The sequence below is a fragment of the Lagenorhynchus albirostris genome, chromosome 13 (genome assembly GCF_949774975.1).
Source record: "Lagenorhynchus albirostris chromosome 13, mLagAlb1.1, whole genome shotgun sequence".
NCBI lineage: Eukaryota > Metazoa > Chordata > Mammalia > Artiodactyla > Delphinidae > Lagenorhynchus > Lagenorhynchus albirostris.
Window position 1 is genome coordinate 74,536,208 of NC_083107.1, and position 21,557 is coordinate 74,557,764.

Genomic DNA, 21,557 nt, shown 5'->3' on the forward strand with positions numbered 1-21,557 from the left:
TTACATCATAATGTCTGGGGGTAGTAGCTAGGCAGCAGTGGTTTCTAAAGATCCTTAGGTGATTCTAGTGTGCCACAAGATTGGAAACCACCGGTGTGGTAGGTTTTAATCTAAGTTCTGACACATACTGGCCTTCTAACTTTGGACATGTAATTTAACTTCTTTGTGGAGTTAAATTATGTATAAGTGGCTGCCTTATAGAGTTGTTGTAAGGATGAAATGATTCAAAATAAAGTGATGGGGTCCATGCATAGAACACAGTAAAGGCTATGGAATTTTTTTTTTTTTTTTGGTGTGTGTGTGGGCATTATTAGTCGTCTCCCTACCAAGTGGAGAAACATCATAATTCATTCCGAGTTAAACTTCTACCACCCCATTCCATTCTTCAGTGTAGCTTGGCTTAACTATGGCCTCCTAGATAGTTTGAGAGTATTATCCAAACCAGGATAATTGTCCACAGACAATTCCTTCAGTGTTGCAGAAATAAACAGAGTCTCTGCTCTTCTAGAATTTATACTTTAGTGGGGGAGATAAATACTCAACAAATCAATATATAATTTCAGGCAGTGTTCATTGAATCCATGCCAATGCAATAAACTTTACACTGAATTCACTGTGGTTTTCAGCTAAGAATGGCAAAGGGGAAGTCATTTCTGTTCCCTAAAAGGAAGAGTACTCTCCAAAGAGTGAAACGATATATTTTCTTAAAAAGGTAAAAGTCATGTCTCATACAAATACAAAATGAACATGTGTCAAAGATTTTGTTTACTCATTGATTAACGACGGGACCAGTAAAATCTTAGAACTGGTTTAAAGCACATTGTAATGTACCCACTTACATTGTTCAAATCAGGATTGGGAAATGAATTTACAAATAGCTGCAAAATGGCGTTTTCCAAGGAGGGGGATTCAATATGAAGTTCAATGGACACGAGTACTTCTTGCTATCTGTTACCTACATTTAGAGTTGAACAGATGTTGACTGAAAAAAATACACACAAGCTGTAAGTTGAGAATTATGTTTTATTTGTTGTACTTACTGAGGGTTTAAACCCAGGAGACATCCTCTCAGATAGCTCTGAAGGCCTGTTCCAAAAAGGTAACAGAGGAGCCAGGAGATACTGGAGTTTTTTTCAAAAAAAAAATTCCAGGTAGTCAGAACATCAAATAATTACTGTTAATTAAAGAAAACCAGATATCTCAGGTCAATGAATTTAGTGTTTTTCCACATATGAGAAGATGCAAGAGTCTGGGCTTATTAAAATTATTCCTTTGATATGCACCATAACCATCTAGGGCTCGTAACCTATTTTTCTCCATCCTGAATCCCCTCAGGATGCGCCACTTGTGGTGGCTGCAGAGGCTGATTGGCTCCATGGCCACAATAGCCTTTGTTTACTGAAATAGCAGGTTACATTCTTTGTCCACACCTAGCTCCACAAAGAAAGATGGAGAGCTCCTATAGATTCAGAATACCCTGAAAGGTGAGCCAGACTATGGCTGGTTTTTCATTGAAAACACCCGGGAATCTTTTAGTCCATTGCATCGTGTTTCACAATTTTTCCCTATAAAAATCACTCTACCTGTAAACACTCAGCAGCTAAGCAGTTCTTCCGCTTTACTTTGCTTTCATTTTCGTCAACCCTTTTGCTTCCATTTTCGTCAACCCTTTTGCTTCATACTTGCCTTTGGCAGGGCTGGATGGTATTTCTTTGCTCCCACCAAAGAGGCGTCAAAGTGAGTGAGAGTGGAAAGCTAACCCTTTCTCCCTCCAGTAAATCCCCGATTCCCTTAGCCGGGAAGGCCCCAGAGCAGGAATTAGCCCCGCCCCCTTTCCCTCGGGCACCGCCCCTGGCCAGCCCCATAATTGAGCTACGCGCAAAACTCCCGTGAGCAGTCGTGGTCCCGTGTCGCCTCCGAAGCAGTACGTGGCAGACGTCACTCAGGAAAGTCCTTCGTTCCCGGTTTCTGCCACCTACTCCATCTCGACCCTCTTTTTTTTCCCATTAAATGCCTCTCTTCTTGCCGCTCTCATCTCGGGGATGCTGAACCACCCGCCTCCCCTCAACCCGAACTACCCTAGGCCTATAAGCCCCCCATCTCCCTCAAGTAAGAGGCAGGGATCCATGAGCGCTAAGGCGAGTTGCGGTTCTGATTGGGCGTGAGATCTTGTCAATCTCCAAGTTTTTCCAATCAAGGGCCGGGTCCACCTAGCTTTCCGCTCTTCCATTGGCCTGTGTGCGGGGAAGGTGGAGGAAAAGGGTAAACCGAGCTCGCGCGAGAGCAGCGCTGGGTCTTCAGTGCGCAGGTGCGAAGAGTCTGGCTGGGGCCCGGGCCGGGGGCGGGCTAGAAAACGCGTCGTTTGATTTTGGACAGTGACGGAGTTATCTGGGTTCAACCGCTGGGCAGAAGGCGTTTGTCAGGGCCCCGGCCAAGAACGAGGCCCGCCAGATTCCCAATGGTGTCCATGACTTTCAAGCGGAGCCGCAGCGACCGGTTCTACAGCACCCGGTGCTGCGGCTGTTGCCATGTCCGCACCGGGACGATCATCCTGGGGACCTGGTACATGGTAAGGGCTGGCGAGGCGGGAGGGTACGGCGCTGGGGAGAATGCGCCAGGAGCGGGAAGTGGGGGGTGGTCCGAAAGGGAGGATCCACTGGGAGGGGGTGGGGCGGGAAGGCGTGGGGGACCTTTTTAGGGGCCTCTAACTTTGAGGGGGCAGACTTGTGTCCCGGAATCGGAGTGGTGGTAGGTGGGAATAGGGAGATGGTTTTTGGGCGAGAGTAAGAGGAGGAAAGCGGGACTGGGAAAAGCAGGGGGGCTTGGGGGGCGGGATGAGGGTGCTAGGTTTTGGTTTGGGGAGTTCTGGAAATGACCAGGTTTCGGGATCTTTTTGTGTGCTTCCGTGACCTGAAAGAACTCTCCCTTCCCCCAGTGCTTCCTGGAATTTTTTTTTTTTCCCCCAGCGAAACAATTAGGAATGCACCTTGATAGATGCAGCCTAGTTTTAACATTACTTCTTGCTTGAAGGGAAGGCGACATATCCATTTTTAACGCAGTTGTCTGTGGTTCCTGGACCTTATTTGTTACAGTGTGTTTGTGATGTTACAGTGTGTTTGTGATGTAGGCAGAAAGGCCTCTGTTGTGAGTGTGGAAGTACGCTTGGAGGTAATACCATTTGCCAGGATTTACATACACTCGATTTGCCTTTTCCTAATGCAGTAGATCCCCTCACTCCCCCATCCCGTGCTCATGAGACGCTTTTCATAAAAGACCTATTCCGGTTTTGAGACCTTTGTTGAGGGCTTACTCCGTTTTGGTCACATATGCTGGCGTTCCCTGGGGGCCAAGATCTATGTAATTCTATGTCAGAACCAAGTTGGCAGTGTTATTGATTGGTGGTTCACTAGTAATACCTTTGTGATTTCTTACCACCATCTCCAGTATCCATATACATTGAATCTAATTTGTGACTTGTAAATATGTGCTTCTGTTTAGGTAGTTTTAGGTTATGATGACTTTACAGAAGATTTGACAAAGTTCTCATATTGCCGACTCGGTCATGTTCGCTAATGACTTTGTGATTTTTTTAGTTTTTGGTTTGGGAGGTTGTGGCATTAGTGATACTGCAGTTTCTGATAACATCTGTGAACTGCGAAAAAGGAAAAGCTTTATCACAGGCATATCTTTTTGTCTTTCTCTGTTCTCATTTCTTCCCAACCCAGAGGTTTGATCGAAATCATCACCATTTGGCAAACACCAGATGAGAATCATCTTCAGTTAGGCAGATACAGTTTCATGCCCCACCCGCAGAGGACTATTGGAACTCTACTTTATTCCTAATTGCCATGTTGTTATTTACAGTCTTGCTTCATGAGTGCACATTAAAAACAACAAAACTTGAATGTGTAGGCTTATTGGGTTGTTTCTAAGCTTATTTTAATATTTCCATTATTTTTATACTCAGAAACATCATTGCTATAATTATATCACATTTCCCCACGAAGACCGCCCCCCCTTTGTAATTTAACTGATTTGTAAAACTGGACATTGATCAGATCAGGGCAACAGCAGCATTGTATTTCTAACTTTTTATTTCTTCATCTTGCTAAGGGTCTGGGTCTTCAGTTTCTTTTGTTTGTCCTTAGCTCTGCCTTCCCTAAATGAATAATTCAAATCTTTAGGGTCCTCAGGCCTCTTAGTCAACCCTGCTTCCCTCATCCCTAGAAGATGACCTTCCCTCCTACTTAATTGAGAAAGAGCTCAGCAGCCTGGAACTCAACCTGCAAACTTACTCTTCCTGTTTCTTCTCATATCCTTCCCTCCATTCAAAGAACAAAGGATTTCTAACTCCTCAAGAAGAAAATAAGCACCATCTCAGTTTCAACCATCCAAATGTAATTGGCTGTATTTCTTTCCAAGGCAGATTTTTTTTGATGCTATGGGCTCAGCTCATAAAAATTAAGGGAATAGCAAGGAAAATTAGGAGTTATAAACCATGAAACTCAAAATGCAGAGAGAAGAACTTTAGTAAAGGCATTTATTCTCCCAAAATAGGGAATAGGGAGTTGTAAATCTGTTTCCCACTGGAAGGACTTGATGTGAAAACATTTTGCATAGCATCCTTTTTGCGTGCTTTAGTTTTATAAAAAGATGCCGTAGCTGTTCTTTCTTTGCATGGATTTCTCTGGTTAGTAGAATATTATAAGCTGCTTACATCAGTTAATCTGTTTTAAGACATATATTGATTATCTACAGTGTAAATGGCTGTGGTGCACATACAAAAAGAGTAAATCACAGAGACGTGTTATTTGTCTTTTGTGTTCCTATTAGCTGCCACACAGAGGCTCTGAAGTGTTTCTTGTCTTGGCCATGGCATCTGCCATTAAGATACTGATGGTATTGCAAAGAACTTTGGAGCAAAGATACAAAAGTGAAACTTAACGGTTACAGTGTCAAGGGAGAAGGAGAAGGTGATCAGTAATATCAGATTCAAATTACGTTAAGAACTGGAAAAGGCCATTGGTTTTGTGGATTACAGTATTGTAATTGTATTGGTGACTTTAAAAAGTGTGGCTTCAGGATCCTGGCAATACAAAGACACAATATCTGTCTAGTTGGGGAGACATGTAACATTCAGAAAACAAGATCACCAAGACACAAAACGAAGAGGAGTTGTCTGAACAGTGCATTTTTTTTGCCAGAAGCTTCTTTACTAAGAGAAATAATATGGGAGTGGGTGGGTGAACTGGAATGTCACTTCCCTCTCCAAGTACCTTGTTGGGATACTCTTCCTCTTCTGTTCCAGGTGGGAGAATATGATTCTCTTTAGGTTGCCCTGTGCTGTTTGGAACCTAGGGGTTCAGTCCTCCCTCCTGCCGGGTGCAGACACTGTAGCAACGACTTTGTATCTGATATAGTGTCATTGCCTTCTAGAACTGCCTCTACTGGTCGCATGTTAGGCGATTGCACACTGTATAGTAAAGGATTAATTGTATGGTATTAAGTAGTGCAGTAGGACACAGAGACGCCAGAGCCAGTTGAAAGAAGCATGCCTGGCTTAATACCTGGTTTAAGTCATATGAAATTTCAGAATGAGCTCCAGTTTAAACTCTGACGTTCATAAATTGTTTTTTCTATCATTTATTGAAAAATTTGAAGCCATGTGATTTTAAACAACAGTTTCTTATGTGGTATAAGTTCAGATGCTTATTGAACGATTGAAAATGAGCTTAAAAGTCTGCTGCAGGGATGTCCTCTTTCATGGTTAATGGTGTACTACAAGAAGACATTTTGAGCATTTGTTATAATTTTAGGTCTTGGAAAGATTTAATATATGGCTAATTTTTCATGAGTGTCTTCACCATAAGCAGTCTAAAAGGTAGGTAGCTGAGGTAGAAGTGAAGACAGGCTCCCTCAAGCTGTGTTCCTTTCCAATCCTCACCCCCAACTCCTTTAAATAAGGATAGCTTGTGTATATTTCAAAGTTAGTATCTTTCCTCAAATACCTTTTTTATTTTGCCTCAGTGCCTTTGAATATGCTCTCCAAAATGCTCTCCCCTAAGTCACTTTTTAAAAACTTTATTGAGAAAAATCTCAAATTCACAAAAATAATGAAATAGTATAAAAACCTTTCATTTACTTATACAGCTTCAACCATTAACAACCATTTTGCCAATTCCAGTTAGTTATTTATTATTTTTTTAATTGGGGTATAGTTGTTTTACAATGTTGTGTTAGTTTCTACTGTACAGTGAAGTGGAGTTCCCTGTGCTATACAGCATGTTCTTATTAGTTATCTATTTTATACACATTAGTGTATATATGTCAATCCCAATCTCCTGATTCATCCCACCCCCAACCCCCCACTTTCCCCCCTTGGTGTCCATATATTTGTTTTCTACACCTGTGTCTCCATTTCTGCCTTGTAGACTCCTTGTAGACTGTGCCATTTTTCTAGATTCCACATATATGCGTTAATGTATAATGTTTGTTTTTCTCTTTCTGACTTACTTCACTCTGTATGACAGTCTCTAGGTCCATCCCTGTCTCCACAAATGACCCAATTTCAGTCCTTTTTATGGCTGAGTAATACTCCATTGTATATATGTACCACATCTTCTTTATCCATTTGTCTGTCAGTGGGCGTTTAGGTTGCTTCCATGACCTGGCTATTGTAAATAGTGCTGCAATGAACATTGGGGTGCATGTGTCATTTTGAATTATAGTTTTCTCAGGGTATATGCCTAGTAGTGGGATTGCTGGGTCATATGGTAATTCTATTTTTAGTTTTTTGAGGAACCTCCATACTCTTCTCCATAGTGGCTGTACCAATTTACATTCCCACCAACAGTGCAAGAGGGTTCCCTTTTCTCCACACCCTCTCCAGCATTTATTGTTTGTAGATTTTCTGATGATGCCCATTCTAACCAATGTGAGGTGATACCTCATTGTAGTTTTGATTGCATTTCTCTCATAATTAGTGATGTTGAGCATCTTTTCATGTGTCTCTTGGCCATCTGTATGTTTTCTTTGGAGAAATGTCTATTTAGGTCTTCTGCTCATTTTTGGATTGGGTTTTTTTTTTTAATATTGAGCTGCATGAGCTGTTTATATATTTTGGAGATTAATCCTTTGTCTGTTGATTCGTTTGCAAATATTTTCTCCTATTCTGAGGGTTGTCTTTTCATCTTGTTTTTAGTTTCTTTTGCTCTGCAAAACCTTCTAAGTTTCATTACGTCCCATTTGTTTGTTTTTATTTCCGTTACTCTAGGAGGAGGGTCAGAAAAGATCTTGCTGTGATTTATGTCAAAGAGTGTTCTTCCTATGTTTTCCTGTACAGTTAGTTTTTTAATAGTTCAGTTGTTTTCTTGATGAAGCTTCCTTGACTCCCAGCCAGAGGGATCTGGTTTCCTCACTGTGTACCTGGAAAAGTTACTGCATACCTCTTGTATGTACTTACTAAATAGTACTAATTACACATTAGTATGATTATCTTTTTAAAAATTTTTACCCCCTACAGCAAGATGTCCTCCTTGAGGGAGGAAGATGGTATGCGTTTCTCTATAAACTGTGTGTTTAATAGTAACTTATTAGAGCATTTGAAGTACTTACTAGACATTTATTAAATGAATTATCTCCTCCAAAAATAGTAGGAATAACTCATTTGTAACTGCACGTAATGGTAAACAACAACTGTATACATACATTTAACTATATATACATTTAACAACATTTTTAAAGATAGTCCATTTTGGTCTCTATCTGATGATGGCTCTCTGACTTGCTTGAGACCTCATCAGGTTGCCCTAAAACACTGTTCTAATTATAGTCTTCGCAGATACTAGGTTGTGGCAAAATGCGCTGTGGGAAAACTAAAGAATAATGATTAAAAAATAAAACAGAAACAAAACCGGTCCTCAAGGGTCTTCTGGGATGGGTGAGGCGATGAAATGAGAAGCAAAGAGGAATTACTCTCCCCAGGCTGAGTGCTTCCAAGGATCTGATACTATTCCTTTGAAACAAGTGAAATCTAACACATCTGGTCTTCAGTTGCTGTATGTTTACTTATATAAAGTGTGCACTAGGCTTATAACCCAAACCACATTGTTTATCTCACTAAATACAGTACTGCTCTTACATTGGTGTGTCCATTGCCCATGCTGTTGACATATTTGCTGCATTCTATACCTCTCCATATTACTAGGTTTAGAAGTTGACCATTATTTTAATTACATTTTTACTAATTTTCTTTCATGAATGCAGTAAAAGGGAAAAATGAATCAGGAATAAATATTCTGGAATTGTTTGTATATAGTTGCTCTCTTCATAGAAATTTTATATTACAAAACTATAAAGTTTTATGTGTGTTTTGAAAAACGCTACATGGAACTTAGTAGAAATATCAACTGTAATCAAAAGTAAATAGGATAGGGCCTGCATATGAGCACAGGATAGGTGCTCAGTGATGTATCTTTTAAGATCACAAGGATGGGTTTTCCAGATTAGTACTTTAAAATGTTAAGTTGGGGTGCTAATGAAATACAGTTAATTCAATGAAGATTTGAAAAATTGAGCATTTAATGAAATAGTGCTGAATTTATTTTACCATTTCTTGGTCCTTTTGATTAGACCTATATTTATTTTGTTTAATATTCGGGGGTATGACTCACAGTGAAAAGAAATTTGAAGTGTCACTAATACTAGAAGATAATAATGGGTGAGTTTGTGACTTACCCATGGAAGAGAAGAAAAGAGATTTTTATAAATCCTACATGTGATACAAATATTTAAGAAGGGAAAATTAAACTCCTGAATATTTTTGTTGTGTCATTTCCTTCACTTAGTAATTGAGTTTGCATGTTTTTCTTGACATGAAAGTGTTTTTCTGTGCAGTGCAGAGCTTTTAAACTATGACTGTATTGTGCTTAGCAAAGAAGAGTTTGGTGAATTGATTTCTAACTCATTTCCATACACAGAATATACAGTGTTTTAGTAGATATATCTGATTGTTCAATAATTAATTCACGTGATTGTATTAACTCATACTCATACACCACATATACTGTCCAAAACCCATTGCAATAAAAATGGGCAAAAAAAAAAAAAAAAAAGTCAGCCTTCAACTGGAGAGTCACCTTACAAATATGATTGTCCCTTGTAAAACCTTTCAAGCGTTGAAGGATAAAATACCTTGCTTTAGAGCAGTGCAAGAAAAAAGGCACGTTACTGAACATATTTATTTAGAGGGTAAAGTATAAACATTTTATAGCCTTAAATAATGGTTTATTTTGGAAAGATCTCAAAACAAGGGTTGCTTTGGAATGGTTATAAGTAATCCTATAGTGGTAAGAAGAAGGATGCCTAAAAAAGAACCAGATTTGTATCCTAGCTCTTCAGCTCAGTGAACTTAACACAAGTTATTTCACTTTGCTGAACCTTAGTTTACCCATCTGCAAATGGGCGTAAGTAATATTTACTTCACAAGATTGTTGTGAGGAATAAGTGAAGTAATATAGATGAATTTACTTATTTATAGTGTATAGTCAGAAATATCAGTTGATTCTGAATTAGGTATTGTGACATTGTTTATCTTATTTAAAGATAAAACTTGGGCTGCATGTCTTATAGAATGTGAAATGCCTTCAGCTGATAAGCTGTGTTATTCAGGGTGGACAGGAGAGAGCTACATAATAGAGATTGTTTAAAACACTGTTGGTAAAGCTCCCGTATCCCTTGAAGGTATCAAATGTTCACAAAGGGAAGGAAGACAGGTTCTGTGAACTCTAGATAGGGAAGCCTACTCCAATCCTCAAATCATTAGTGTTGTTTTGATCACTTAAAGGAAGTGGTGCCTCCTGGGATAACTGTACAATTCACTAACAACTAGAGGCCTAGAGAATTTCCTTTTTGAATTGGAGTTACACCCTGGTAGACTAAGAAAATTCACCAGATACCAGTGATGGGATTTCAGCAAGATGTTTGACAAAGTCTCAAGATGTTTCTCTGGACTAGATAAAGACTTTTATTTAGAGGTTGCTGGCTGATGGGAAGAGAACAGCCTCTGTCTGGCGGCTTTGTCATCAGCCCTGTTCTTTTGCTTATGACTTAGTTGGAGATTCTCATTATATGATGATCATATTTTCAAATGCAGGCAGCTGAGAGTAAGTCTGTCCGCAGGGTGTCAGAATCTAGATGGAGAAAATCTTGATAGGCAAGAATGTTAATAAGGTGACATTTGATTGCAAATATATATAAGCGCTTATGCTTGGGCCTCTGAATCCAACTCTACATGTAGATACAGGTGGTAGCTTAGCAGGATCAAATGTGAAAAAGAACTGGGAGTTTTAGGGAGTCACTCATGTGACATTTAAAAGATTTATGCAGCCAGTGCCGTTTCAGGCTGCGTTAATTGAAATTTGTTAGCCCAGGATATGGGAACTGAGATCCAGATGTGTTGTGATCAGGCTGATTTTCTCTCATTTTAATAGTATGTTGAACAAACTGGAATGTGTGTATGGAGGGGAGCAAAGAGGAACTAGTGAGCTAGCTGGAAAATATGCTGGTTAGAAAACTGGTTTAAGTACCTGAGCGTTTATTCTAGAAAAGACAATATTTGGAGGCATATGTTGGCTGCCCTTACGTGTCAGAGGAGCACTTATTCAGAAGGGGTAGCAAATTATCTCAAACTGTAGAATTAAGACCAATAGGTGAAAGTTAAATGGCACAGTCAGAATCTTTTTAAGCATTTGAGTGTAGCTCAAGAGTTTATAGTTACCTATCGCTGGACAGGAGATAACTGTGGAGGGGCTTTAGGCATATCTGATGGATCATTACATACTTAGCCCATTGAAATTATATTTATCTGATAGATTAGCTTCTTCAAATCTGGAAATTCTGAGACTGGGATATGAATAAATACGTGATTCAAATGAACAATTTGTGATGATCTCTCATTTTTCATTGTTGTGCCTTCTTATTCTGTTATATTGACACAGGATCAGTCAAACATCTTTTCTCTGAAATGATTAAGTTTGTACCTTCACTTTATGAAATATTTACTTTAAAGTATTCTTTTTTTGCGTACGCGGGCCTCTCACTGTTGTGGCCTCTCCCGTTGCGGAGCACAGGCTCCAGATGCGCAGGCTCAGCGGCCGTGGCTCATGGGCCCAGCCGCTCCGCGGCATGTGGGATCCTCCTGGACCGGGACACGAACCCATGTCCCCTGCATCAGCAGGCAGACTCTCAACACTGCGCCACCAGGGGAGCCCCCAACTTTAAAGTATTCTTAAAATGGTATTGTGTATTTTGTCTCACAGGTAGTCCCCTTTTTGTGTCTCTGTTACTTCAGGGAAAACAGTATTAAATAGGGGAAGACATCTAAAGATTGTGCTGAGGACCGCTCACTCCCTGGCTAGTAGTATAATTGGTAAAATGTTATCTTTCACAGGTGGTCAACCTGTTGATGGCAATTTTGCTGACTGTGGAAGTAACACATCCAAACTCAATGCCTGCTGTCAACATTCAGTATGAAGTCATTGGCAATTACTATTCGTCCGAGAGAATGGCTGGTATGTTTTTAGTTGAAAATATCTCCTGCTGATTACACACATACAGTTAACTTGGAGGAGGATTGATTAAATTATGTTTGTTATTATATTTGCCGAGGCACAAAATGTTTTTGTAGGTTTTTTAAAAATTATAATTGAGCATTATAATTGAGCATTTGTAGCCAGAAAATGTAATAGACTGCTAGAAGATTTTTGAGAAATGTGTATTGTATACATTTGGGTACTGTGGAGAGAGGAGGGGAGAAGGAATTACAAAAAAGACTGAGCCTTTGAGGGTTAGCTGACAAGTTGTAGTAGAGGATGGATTTGCTCATGGAGCAAAAATCTTACAGTGAAGTATAAAATGTGAATTATTTGAATATTTGGTGGTATCTTTTGCCCAGGGCCTCAATTCTTAATATATCTTTATTGTTTAGATGAAGATTTGACATTGGCGTTAAAAATAGAGTACTCCTAGAACATTCATGGAATGAATGTTCATGGAAATTACCTTTTTAAACCTATTTATTCCCTGATAGCAGTATTTTTCATTATTTATCTTTCTCTAACATACAGGTTTAATTTTATATTAAAATTATGTTAAACATTTAATATTTGAACAGAAAATTATGCTTCAGACTTTTCAGTGTGAACAATTTCTTCTTCAGAAAAATTTCATTTCAGAAAAATGTTCCCAGTTCACATGTGTGTTGTATTTATATTGTAGGCTCTTTTTAGATTAGCTTTTATCATAAAGTTCTGTACTTCTGTACATTATGATCTTCTCTGATCCATTAATGAAGTTTTAAAAAAAAATTTGGTTATTAATTCAAATGATTCATTGTCCTCAGGGCTAACCTATTTTAGGAGCCAAGTAGAGTTTTCTGGCCATCTGTTATACATTGTAGTATGATAACACTAACAGTTGTTCATACTGTGTTTTTAAAGTGTTTTTTTTTTTAAATGAGTTTCCTGATTGTATTTCCAAATACAGTATATATAATCCTTTAATTTTGTTGTCAAATTGATAGCAGAAATACCAAGAACATACAGAAACATACTTTCTGGCATTTGATTTTTTTTCTTCTGAGTAATCTGTCTTTATTTAAAAGCCAGAATAGAACAATAAATAAAACTTTAGCTTCCAGTGACGGTTTTTTGGCATTTATACAATTTTACTTTAGGCTGTAAAATTTTACTGAACCTGCTAATGTCAGCATTTTCCCTTGTCATGTGTGTTTCTCTTAAAATTGAGATGTAGAAAAAGATTTATGGTTATTGAGATTCTCGTAGGTCTGTACAACTGACTCTTGTTAGAGCTGCGGGAAGAAGTCACAGATTCATTGCATGTTGCGTGAGTGTTGTCGCTGCTATAGAGAAAATCAGATCTATTCATTATCATATGTTGATTATATTCTACCGAAGCCCTGTTATTGAGCAAATATAAAAAAAAAATACATAGTTCTTGGTCATATGGTAGTTGGTGTTTCTTTGGAAGGTAAGATTTTACTTTCCTACAGACCCAGTATTGCAAAGGTAAGTTAATTTCTAATCATTGGCCTGATAACTGATTTTTTAAAATGAGGTTTGTGATTAGTTATTTTTAATCAGCCAAATAGGATGTGACACTCAGTTTATAGGAAATACTTCTGCAGCATATGCAGGCTGTTTTTCAAATATGAATTTATCCTTATTTATACTCACTTTGGAGATGCGTGGACACTTGGGGCCTCCAAAGGAGGTGCTGAATGTAGTGGTGGCTGGGAACCTGAGGTTCTTCTCTGGCATCTAGCCTCTCATATTTTGTTTGCCTTATTGATTCACACATACTGGAGTGTCCCTTGTTCCAGGCATGAAATGTGTTTCCCACCCACCACCCCATCTCTCCTGTTTTGCTTTTTGTTGCTCCAGCGAAAGACCTTGAACTTCACTTTAATTATTCCGATACTTTAAGAAGTCAAAATCCACTCCTAGTCTTCCAGTAACAGATTTTTGAAAGCTGATTGTTTGAATGATAAATTTTGCTTTCAAGTTTGTTTATATTTGAATTCTTCCCTTTGAGTGCCATTTTGCGTGCTGCAGCAGGGAGGTTCTTTAAGTCCTTAACGTTTAGCTATCCTGTGTCCTCTAGGAAAATTTAAAGAGGGCTATTCTTACTTAGTTTAGTGCCAGATATTGACGCTGTGTGCATTGCCAAGTGACAAGATGATACATAATGTTTATCCAGTAGTGTGAACATTCAGCAGTTAGTCTAATCATTCATCATTATTAGTGCCTTTCAGGTTCTTAACTAGCCAGAGTCAGAGAATCAGCTTTAGATTTGTGCTGAGAAGCTCATCAAGTCAAGTGTGGGGGCTCTTTTGGTTTGTTTTTGTTTTGTTTGAGATTACATGAGTGCTTTGTGAGAAAATTTAGTGAACGTGGATTAATGTAGAGAAAGGCAGCAATCTGAGGAAGGGTTGAGGAACAAAGAGGAAATAGACCAGGATGTAGCAGAGAAGCCATGGTTGAAGGGATGCGGAGCAGGGAGTTGAAATGTTGAAATGGGTGTTGAAATGTTGAAATGGGTGTTGAAATGTTGAAATGGGTGTTGAAACCTTGAATTTCAGGCTGTGTATTTTATCTAAGGCAGTTGGGGGCATCTGTATAACTCTGTGTTTAATACATCTGTCTCTTAAGCAAATACCAGCCTTTTGCTCCAGTCAAACCCTGCTTATCTCACAAGACCCAACTTGTACCATTTCTTTCATATTTTTTCCCTGATTCTACAGGCAAAACTAATCGTTTCTGCTTCTGTTGTAGCACTTGCCACACTGAATTATAATTATCTATTTCACATCTTCAGAAGTTAGACTCTGAGCAGAGATCTGTCGCTGGCAGAGTACCTGCTTCATGTGCCATCCTAAATAAGTGGCAGTGAGTTGTGGCCGTTTAACAAACAAGAAAAAGGCACGGATTTCTCAAACTTCATTACTTAATAACATTATTTTGTCATAAAGAGTTTTATTCTTTTTGTTATATAAGTAGCTTAATTAGATTCTTCTTTTTGTTTTCTTAGATAATGCCTGTGTTCTTTTTGCCGTCTCTGTTCTTATGTTTATCATCAGTTCAATGCTGGTATACGGAGCAATTTCTGTAAGTATTCTATGATTTTAACTTTTTTTTTTTTGCTGTTTATTTTTTTAATTTTCTTTAATTTTTTAAAAAAATTTATTTTGTATTGTTTTTTACATCTTTATTGGAGTATAATTGCTTTACAATGGTGTGTTAGTTTCTGCTTTATAACAAACTGAATCAGTTATACATATACATATGTTCCCATATCTCTTCCCTCTTGCGTCTCCCTCCCTCCCACCCTCCCTATCCCACCCCTCTAGGTGGTCACAAAGCACCGAGTTGATCTCCCTGTGCTATGCGGCTTCTTCCCACTAGCCATCTATTTTACATTTGGTAGTGTACATATGTACATGCCACTCTCTTGCTTTGTCACAGCTCACCCTTCCCCCTCCCCATAACCTCAAGTCCATTCTTTAGTAGGTCTGTCTTTATTCCTGTCTTACCCCTAGGTTCTTTATGACATTTTTTTTCCTTAAATTCCATATATATGTTTTAGCATACGGTACTAGACTTTCTCTTTCTGACTTACTTCACTCTGTATGACAGACTCTGGGTCTATCCACCTCATTACAAATAGCTCAATTTCGTTTCTTTTTATGGCTGAGTAATATTCCATTGTATATATGTGCCACATCTTCTTTTTTTTTTTTAACATCTTTATTGGAGTATAGTTGCTTTACAATGGTGTGTTAGTTCTGAGTTTTACTGAATGGTACCCAGTCATTGCATATACGTGATGTGATGTTGTGGTTGCTGTTTCTTTCCTTCAGTATCAAGTGGGTTGGCTGATTCCGTTCTTCTGTTACCGGCTTTTTGACTTCGTTCTCAGCTGCCTGGTTGCTATCAGTTCTCTCACTTACTTGCCAAGAATCAAAGAATATCTGGATCAGTTAGTAAGTGTGTATGCTAATTAAACTTTTTTTTTCATTCATTGAAATTCAGAGTCAGCTTTTGGGCACTATTTTTATTTTAACCTCCCCTGTTTCTTTTTTAAAATGTTTTAAAGCAATTATCATTACTATTCTTAATGACCATGTTGAAACCAAAAAGATGAAAATAGAATATCTTCTTGCCATACCACGTGGACAATCCAATATTAAAAGTCCCTAAAGATGGATATCATAGAACTTCAGGAGTAGTTCATCTTTTGTTTTGGGTATATGAAAAATATAATAATTTGACTGTATTTGGCACTTATTGGAGTTGTAGCTTTCTGTCTTTGCAAGCATCTGTAGCAAATATTTGATGCCTTCTATAGCCTTCACTCTATTCTAGGCAAACTGTTAGTGAATGGTATAAATAGAAACATAACTTCCTTCTCTTCGAGGAGCAAAGCATGTATTTGGGGAGTCAAGACATGAAGATCTCATTTGTGATAATAAGCTAGGGCTGTCCCATGACAGCAGTAAATGAGCATAAGTTAATGACATGGGATGGAGAGGCAGGGAACACTGTGGGCTGAAGTAAGGTCTGGATGGAGGTGTAGGATCCAGATGAATGGAAGTTTATTTAACAAATGCTGTCTTTTGGGGAATTTTCTTGAAACCCGCTTCAGATAGTCCATTTTGCATACCACAAATTTATTATTCATTCATTCAAAAAATATTCGTTGATGGCTTCCTGTGTGCAAGGCACTCTGCTCAGTCCTAGGGCTACATCAGTTAAAACTTACTTTCTAGTGAAAGAATTGGGAAGTTGACGGTTATTGAATTAAAATTGTGATAAAAACGGTGAAATAAAAGTGTCGGTTGCTTTGTGAGTGGGTATCACACAGATACCACACCTGGGGTGGGAAGTGAACTTTGAATTGCACTCAAGAGTCTGAGTAGGACTTGATAGGAAAAGTACAGAAGAAAGTTCCAGGTAAAAGAGATGCAGGAAGGAACGTGGCATAGTCAGGGAACTCACAGGTGACTGCGGTGGCCCGGCAGACGTGGTGGGAGCAGCCTGTGATGGGGCTGGAGAGAGGTGGCCCGGGGCAGGGCCTGCTGGCCTGGTCAGCAGCTTCCTGAGCATAGTTCTCCCTGATCACGTAGTCCTTGGCTGAAAATTTGCAAGGCTTCTGAATAAAATTTATAGCGTCCCTCCTGGAGCCGGTCCCATTGAGTTTTTGTCCTTTTCTTATTTATAGATGAAGGCTTAAAGAACACTTTTGTTCCAAGGAGACACTTCGTAGCTAGGGTTTGGGGTTGGTGTGTGGATACGATTTTCTTCTGGTCCTTGGGATTTCTGTGTGCTTTTTTTATGAAAATGTAAAATTATTTGGGCCTTTGTGTTGATGTTTCCATTAAAAACAGTTAGAAGTTTTAAAAGATTAAATGGACTTTATAGAAGAACATCAAAAGGAATGTACTATTCCTTTGGCAGAACCCCAGTGGTTTCTCTGTTCTGTTATTCACTTGGTGTCCCAGACTGGAAGATGCTTTCTCTGTTGGCCAGCTCGTAAATCCTAAATTAGTTTGTAATGCGTTTCTCCCTGAACCTAGCTCATTGCCTTGCACACAGTAAATGCTAAAGAAATATTTGAGTGAATACAGCTGATCTGGGCTTCCCTGGTGGCACAGTGGTTGAGAATCTGCCTGCCAATGCAGGGGACACGGGTTCAAGCCCTGGTCTGGGAAGATCCCACATGCCGCGGAGCAACTAGGCCCGTGAGCCACAACTACTGAGCCTGCGCTCCGCAACAAGAGAGGCCACGACAGTGAGAGACCCGCGCACCGCGGTGAAGAGTGGCCCCCACTCGCCACAACTAGAGAAAGCCCTCGCACAGAAACAAAGACCCAACACAGCCAAAAATAAATAAATTAATTAAAAAAAAATACAGCTGATCTTTCTCAGAACATTTTATGTGTCCAGTAAATAGTATAAGCTTGCCTGGCTTCATAACCAGGGACGTGCCTTCTTTTGGACCCTTTCTGATGAGAATTGAGACTGACAATTGGCTTTTTTTTTTTTTTTGGCCATGCCGTGAGGCTTGTGGGATCTTAGTTCTCCGACCAGGAACGGAACCCCGGCTACCGCAGTGGAAGCACGGAGTTCTAACCATTGGACCACCAGGGGATTGCTGACACTTGGCTTTTAAAAAATCATTTTCCCCATGTAGGACTGAATGGCCCATGAAACTTAGGTAAATCTCAGCACCTCCTGACTTAGTGACCCAGGGACAAATCTGGGGTCATGTACAGGAGACAGTGTGTTCCCAAAGGCCAGGAAGATGTAAAATGAGCTCCGTGTAGACTCTTAGGAGTATTCTGAGTGTTCAAACATATATTTTAAGTGATCAGTAGCGTGCATTAGTGATGCTGAGGCTTAAAAAGCACTTTGAGTTAAATTCTGTTCATAAATTTTTATTAGAATATCAGTTCTGATTTGGGTGCGTTTTGTATTCTTAAGATGCTTTCTAGGTTATCACAAAATACAGGTGCCATGGCTGAATTATAAGCGTGTGTGTATATGTTTAATTAATAAACTTTAGTTTTAGAGCAGTTTTAGGTTCATAGAAAAATTGAACAGAAAGTACAGAGTTCCCATATACCCCCTCCTGCCCACCCAGCCTCCCTCACAGTCCATATTCTGAGCCACAGTGGATACTTGTTCCAGTTGATGCACCTGCACTGATACATCATTATCACTCAAAGTCCGTGGTTTACATTAGAGGTCACTTTTGGTGTTGTGCATTCTGGGGATTTGGACAAGTGTGTAATGACATGTACTCACCATTGTGATATCATAACAGAATAGTTTCCCTGCTCTAAAAATCCTTTCTGCTCTGCCTATTCATCCCCCACCCCCCCTTTTTTTTTGCAGCCTGATTTTCCCTATAAAGATGACCTCCTGGCTTTGGACTCCAGCTGCCTCCTTTTCATTGTTCTTGTATTCTTTGCCTTGTTCATCATTTTTAAGGTGAGTTGCTCACTAAATATTTGGGGGGCCATTTGGACTGTGACACTGTCCATCTAAACCTTCTTGTTGCTGTGTCTCCTTACAGTTCTCCTATTCTGATGTAGTGGTAGAGACAGCTTCCAGGGAACGTCCTCCCTCTTGTTTCCAGGCAGTGGTTGGAAGCGCCAGGATTCTTCCTAAGGAACATCATTGTGTTTTTGGATGTGGTTCATGATTTGGATTGAAAATCTGTTAAAATTCCAAAGGTTCAGAAATAGAATTTCTTCTGCAGCACAATGGTTGTCACACTTGAATTGGAATCCCAAACTCTGGTTTCTCTGTAAAACAGTGGTAATAAAACCTGTGACATTTAAGTGAGGGCAGGTAGGGAAAGCACCTGGCCTGTGCTAGGTCCAAGTGGATGCCAGTTTCCTTCTCCGTGGAGAAAAGTGGGGAGAGCATTATAAGTCACCTTCATTTTAGAGCAGGTGGTCTATTGAGTTTCGAGCATATGTAAATTTTGTTTGTATTCTTTTAGGCTTATCTAATCAACTGTGTTTGGAACTGTTATAAATATATCAACAACAGAAACATGCCAGAGATTGCTGTGTACCCTGCCTTTGAAACACCTCCACAGGTGAATGATCCTTTACAGTATTAAATCTTCACTAGCCTTTATCAGTTATTCCAAAGAGAAGACCCTGGATCTTGACTTTCTCTTCAATGCCATAACTGTGGTTTAGGGATAATCCTAAACTTGTGGATAGCTTGTATCTACAAGTTTCAGCCTTTCCCACTTGGAATCCTGGGTACATGGGCTAGAGGCACCCTGCACTGCTCATCTCATTCTGTTTGGCCAATAGGTTTGATTTGTAATCGGTCTCCAAGTGTTACATTTTGAGGGGGAGATCAGACAGGGAACTGCAGTGTGGGCGAGCCAGGCTCTTGGCTTCTGGAACTTCTAAGGATAGGGTACCATCAACTGAAGCTTGTGTTGCTTTCCGAAAATATGATCCAGAGGGGAAGCTGATTTTCCTGTGGGGAGATGAATGCAGTGGATTCCATGAGTCTGTTGGGAGGCCTACCTCTCAGGCCCTCTAGTTGCTGCTGTACTGTTTTCCCAGGTTTCCAGCATGTAGAGTATATGTGACCCATGTAGGGCCAGCCTGTCACATTGGAGTCACTTAGATTAAAAATGCCACTCTTCTACACAGATGTGCCCTTTACCTTAGAGCAGAAGACACAAGTACTTGATCCTTTGCCTACAGATTCTGATGAAATACAGCCTCATAATGGAGCGTTCCTTTAGCGTGGTTCAGCGAGACCCTTCACCGAGATCCTAAGTTCCTGAGGTGTACTTGGCACTGCTGCTTTATCAGTCACAGTGGAGCGAGGGGAGGGTGGCGGCACATACCGCCTGTCAAGGCGTCCTGGTGGCCTCAGGGTCAGTTCAGAAGCAAAATTTTGTCTGCCCTCCCTCCTTCCATCATCCATCTCTAGTGATCTTGGATCAGACATCTCACCTGCGTGTAAAAGCTCCAGGTTATTAGTCATCTCTACTCTCAGGAGCTATAATTGACCCTCAGACAACATGGGTTTGAAGTGCGAGGGTCCACTAATATGTGGATGTTTTTCAGTAGTAAATACTACAGTACTATACAGTCTGCGTTGAATCTGCAGATGTGGCACTGCAGATACGGAGGGCCATCTATAAGTTATATGTGGATTTTCAACTGTGCAGAGTGTCGGCGCCCCTAATGCCCACATTGCTTAAGGGTCAGGTGTACTCAAGGGTGAAGTGTACTTAGCTAATGGTTTCTTCAGCTCTTCCGTAGGTTTATATACCCCTGTTAAAGGTATTAATTCTGAAAGCTGAATTATTCAGATAGAATTTTAAAGGAGAATTAAGTCTAATATAATTTTTTGTCTCTCTTCAGTATGTTTTGCCAACCTATGAAATGGCAGTGAAGATGCCTGAGAAGGAACCACCACCTCCTTACATACCTGCCTGAAGAAATTCTGCCTTTGTCAATAAACCCTATACCAGCTTTTTGTCTTGTTTATTTTACAAAATGCTGCAACACAGGGCTCTTCAAACTTGTTGGATATAAAGTACATTTTGCTTTGTTTAAACACTAACAAGCTTTTTGGATAGCTATTAAAAGTCAGATTTTGTTGTTGTTAAGTGTATTACATTTTAATAGTTTTTGAAGACAATCTAGGTTAAGCAAGAGCAAAGTGCCATTGTTTGCCTTTGATTGGGGGGTGGGTGGGAAGCGGGCATTCTCTACACATATTCTTTTTTAACTGCACTTTCTTTATATAATAGTTTGCATTTTGGTTATTTGCTGCCCTGGATACTTCCAGGAAGAATGAATGAAATATTCAGGGTGAGCGAGTTCGGTTTAAGATCTGAGATTTTCAGCTCTGAAAACAGGAAAAATATATAACATTTTAACTTGACTGTGGAAGATGATGGTTGCATGTTTCTAATTTTGTATGTGTTTCCATCTTTGTGATAAGATGCTTTAATAAATCTCTGAAATATTTATTGTTTTTTTTTTTAAATCTGTTATCCTTTTTTGATAGGTGAAACCCAACATTTTCTATTACAATAAACTCAGACTGCCAGGGTTTTTTAGTACTTTGAGAATAGCCATAGCCAAGCTCGGTGGACCCAGCTGGGCTTGTTCCTGTCCCTGGAGTGGATGTGTGGACCATCACAGCTTCTGATCACTACTTCATTCGCAGCAGGTTTGTCTTCTGGGAAAGGACACAGGCCTTACACTTTTTAACTGGAGAACAGTCATAATATATTAATCCCAATTATTTCCACCAAGGAAGGGGAAAATGTTAAGGGATCATTTTCCATCAGAGGGAAATCTGTTGTCACGTAACAGTTAAATATCCCAGTAAATATACCCAAACTGTTTGCCTTTAAAAGTTCATTTTTTTCCTTATGCTAGTGCTAGAGAAAAACTAGGTTACTTAGTATATTTGATTCTGAAA

The 21,557-nt window shown here is 39.5% G+C and overlaps 1 protein-coding gene across 2 annotated transcripts; it reads left to right on the top strand.

Annotated features, from left to right (window-relative positions):
* The first annotated feature begins 2,283 nt into the window (after positions 1-2,283).
* Positions 2,284-21,097, top strand: LAPTM4A (lysosomal protein transmembrane 4 alpha). 2 transcript variants are annotated; one of them, XM_060168771.1, is made up of 7 exons: positions 2,289-2,569; positions 11,450-11,570; positions 14,608-14,684; positions 15,437-15,559; positions 18,474-18,569; positions 19,087-19,185; positions 20,486-21,097. In XM_060168771.1, exons 1-7 carry the CDS (start codon positions 2,459-2,461, stop codon positions 20,558-20,560), a joined length of 702 nt encoding a protein of 233 aa, XP_060024754.1. In that variant the 5' UTR covers positions 2,289-2,458; the 3' UTR covers positions 20,561-21,097. The 2 variants fall into 2 exon arrangements, with proteins under 2 accessions (XP_060024755.1, XP_060024754.1); XM_060168772.1 differs by lacking the exon at positions 15,437-15,559 and having other exon boundaries at positions 2,284-2,569.
* Positions 21,098-21,557: the final 460 nt, after the last annotated feature.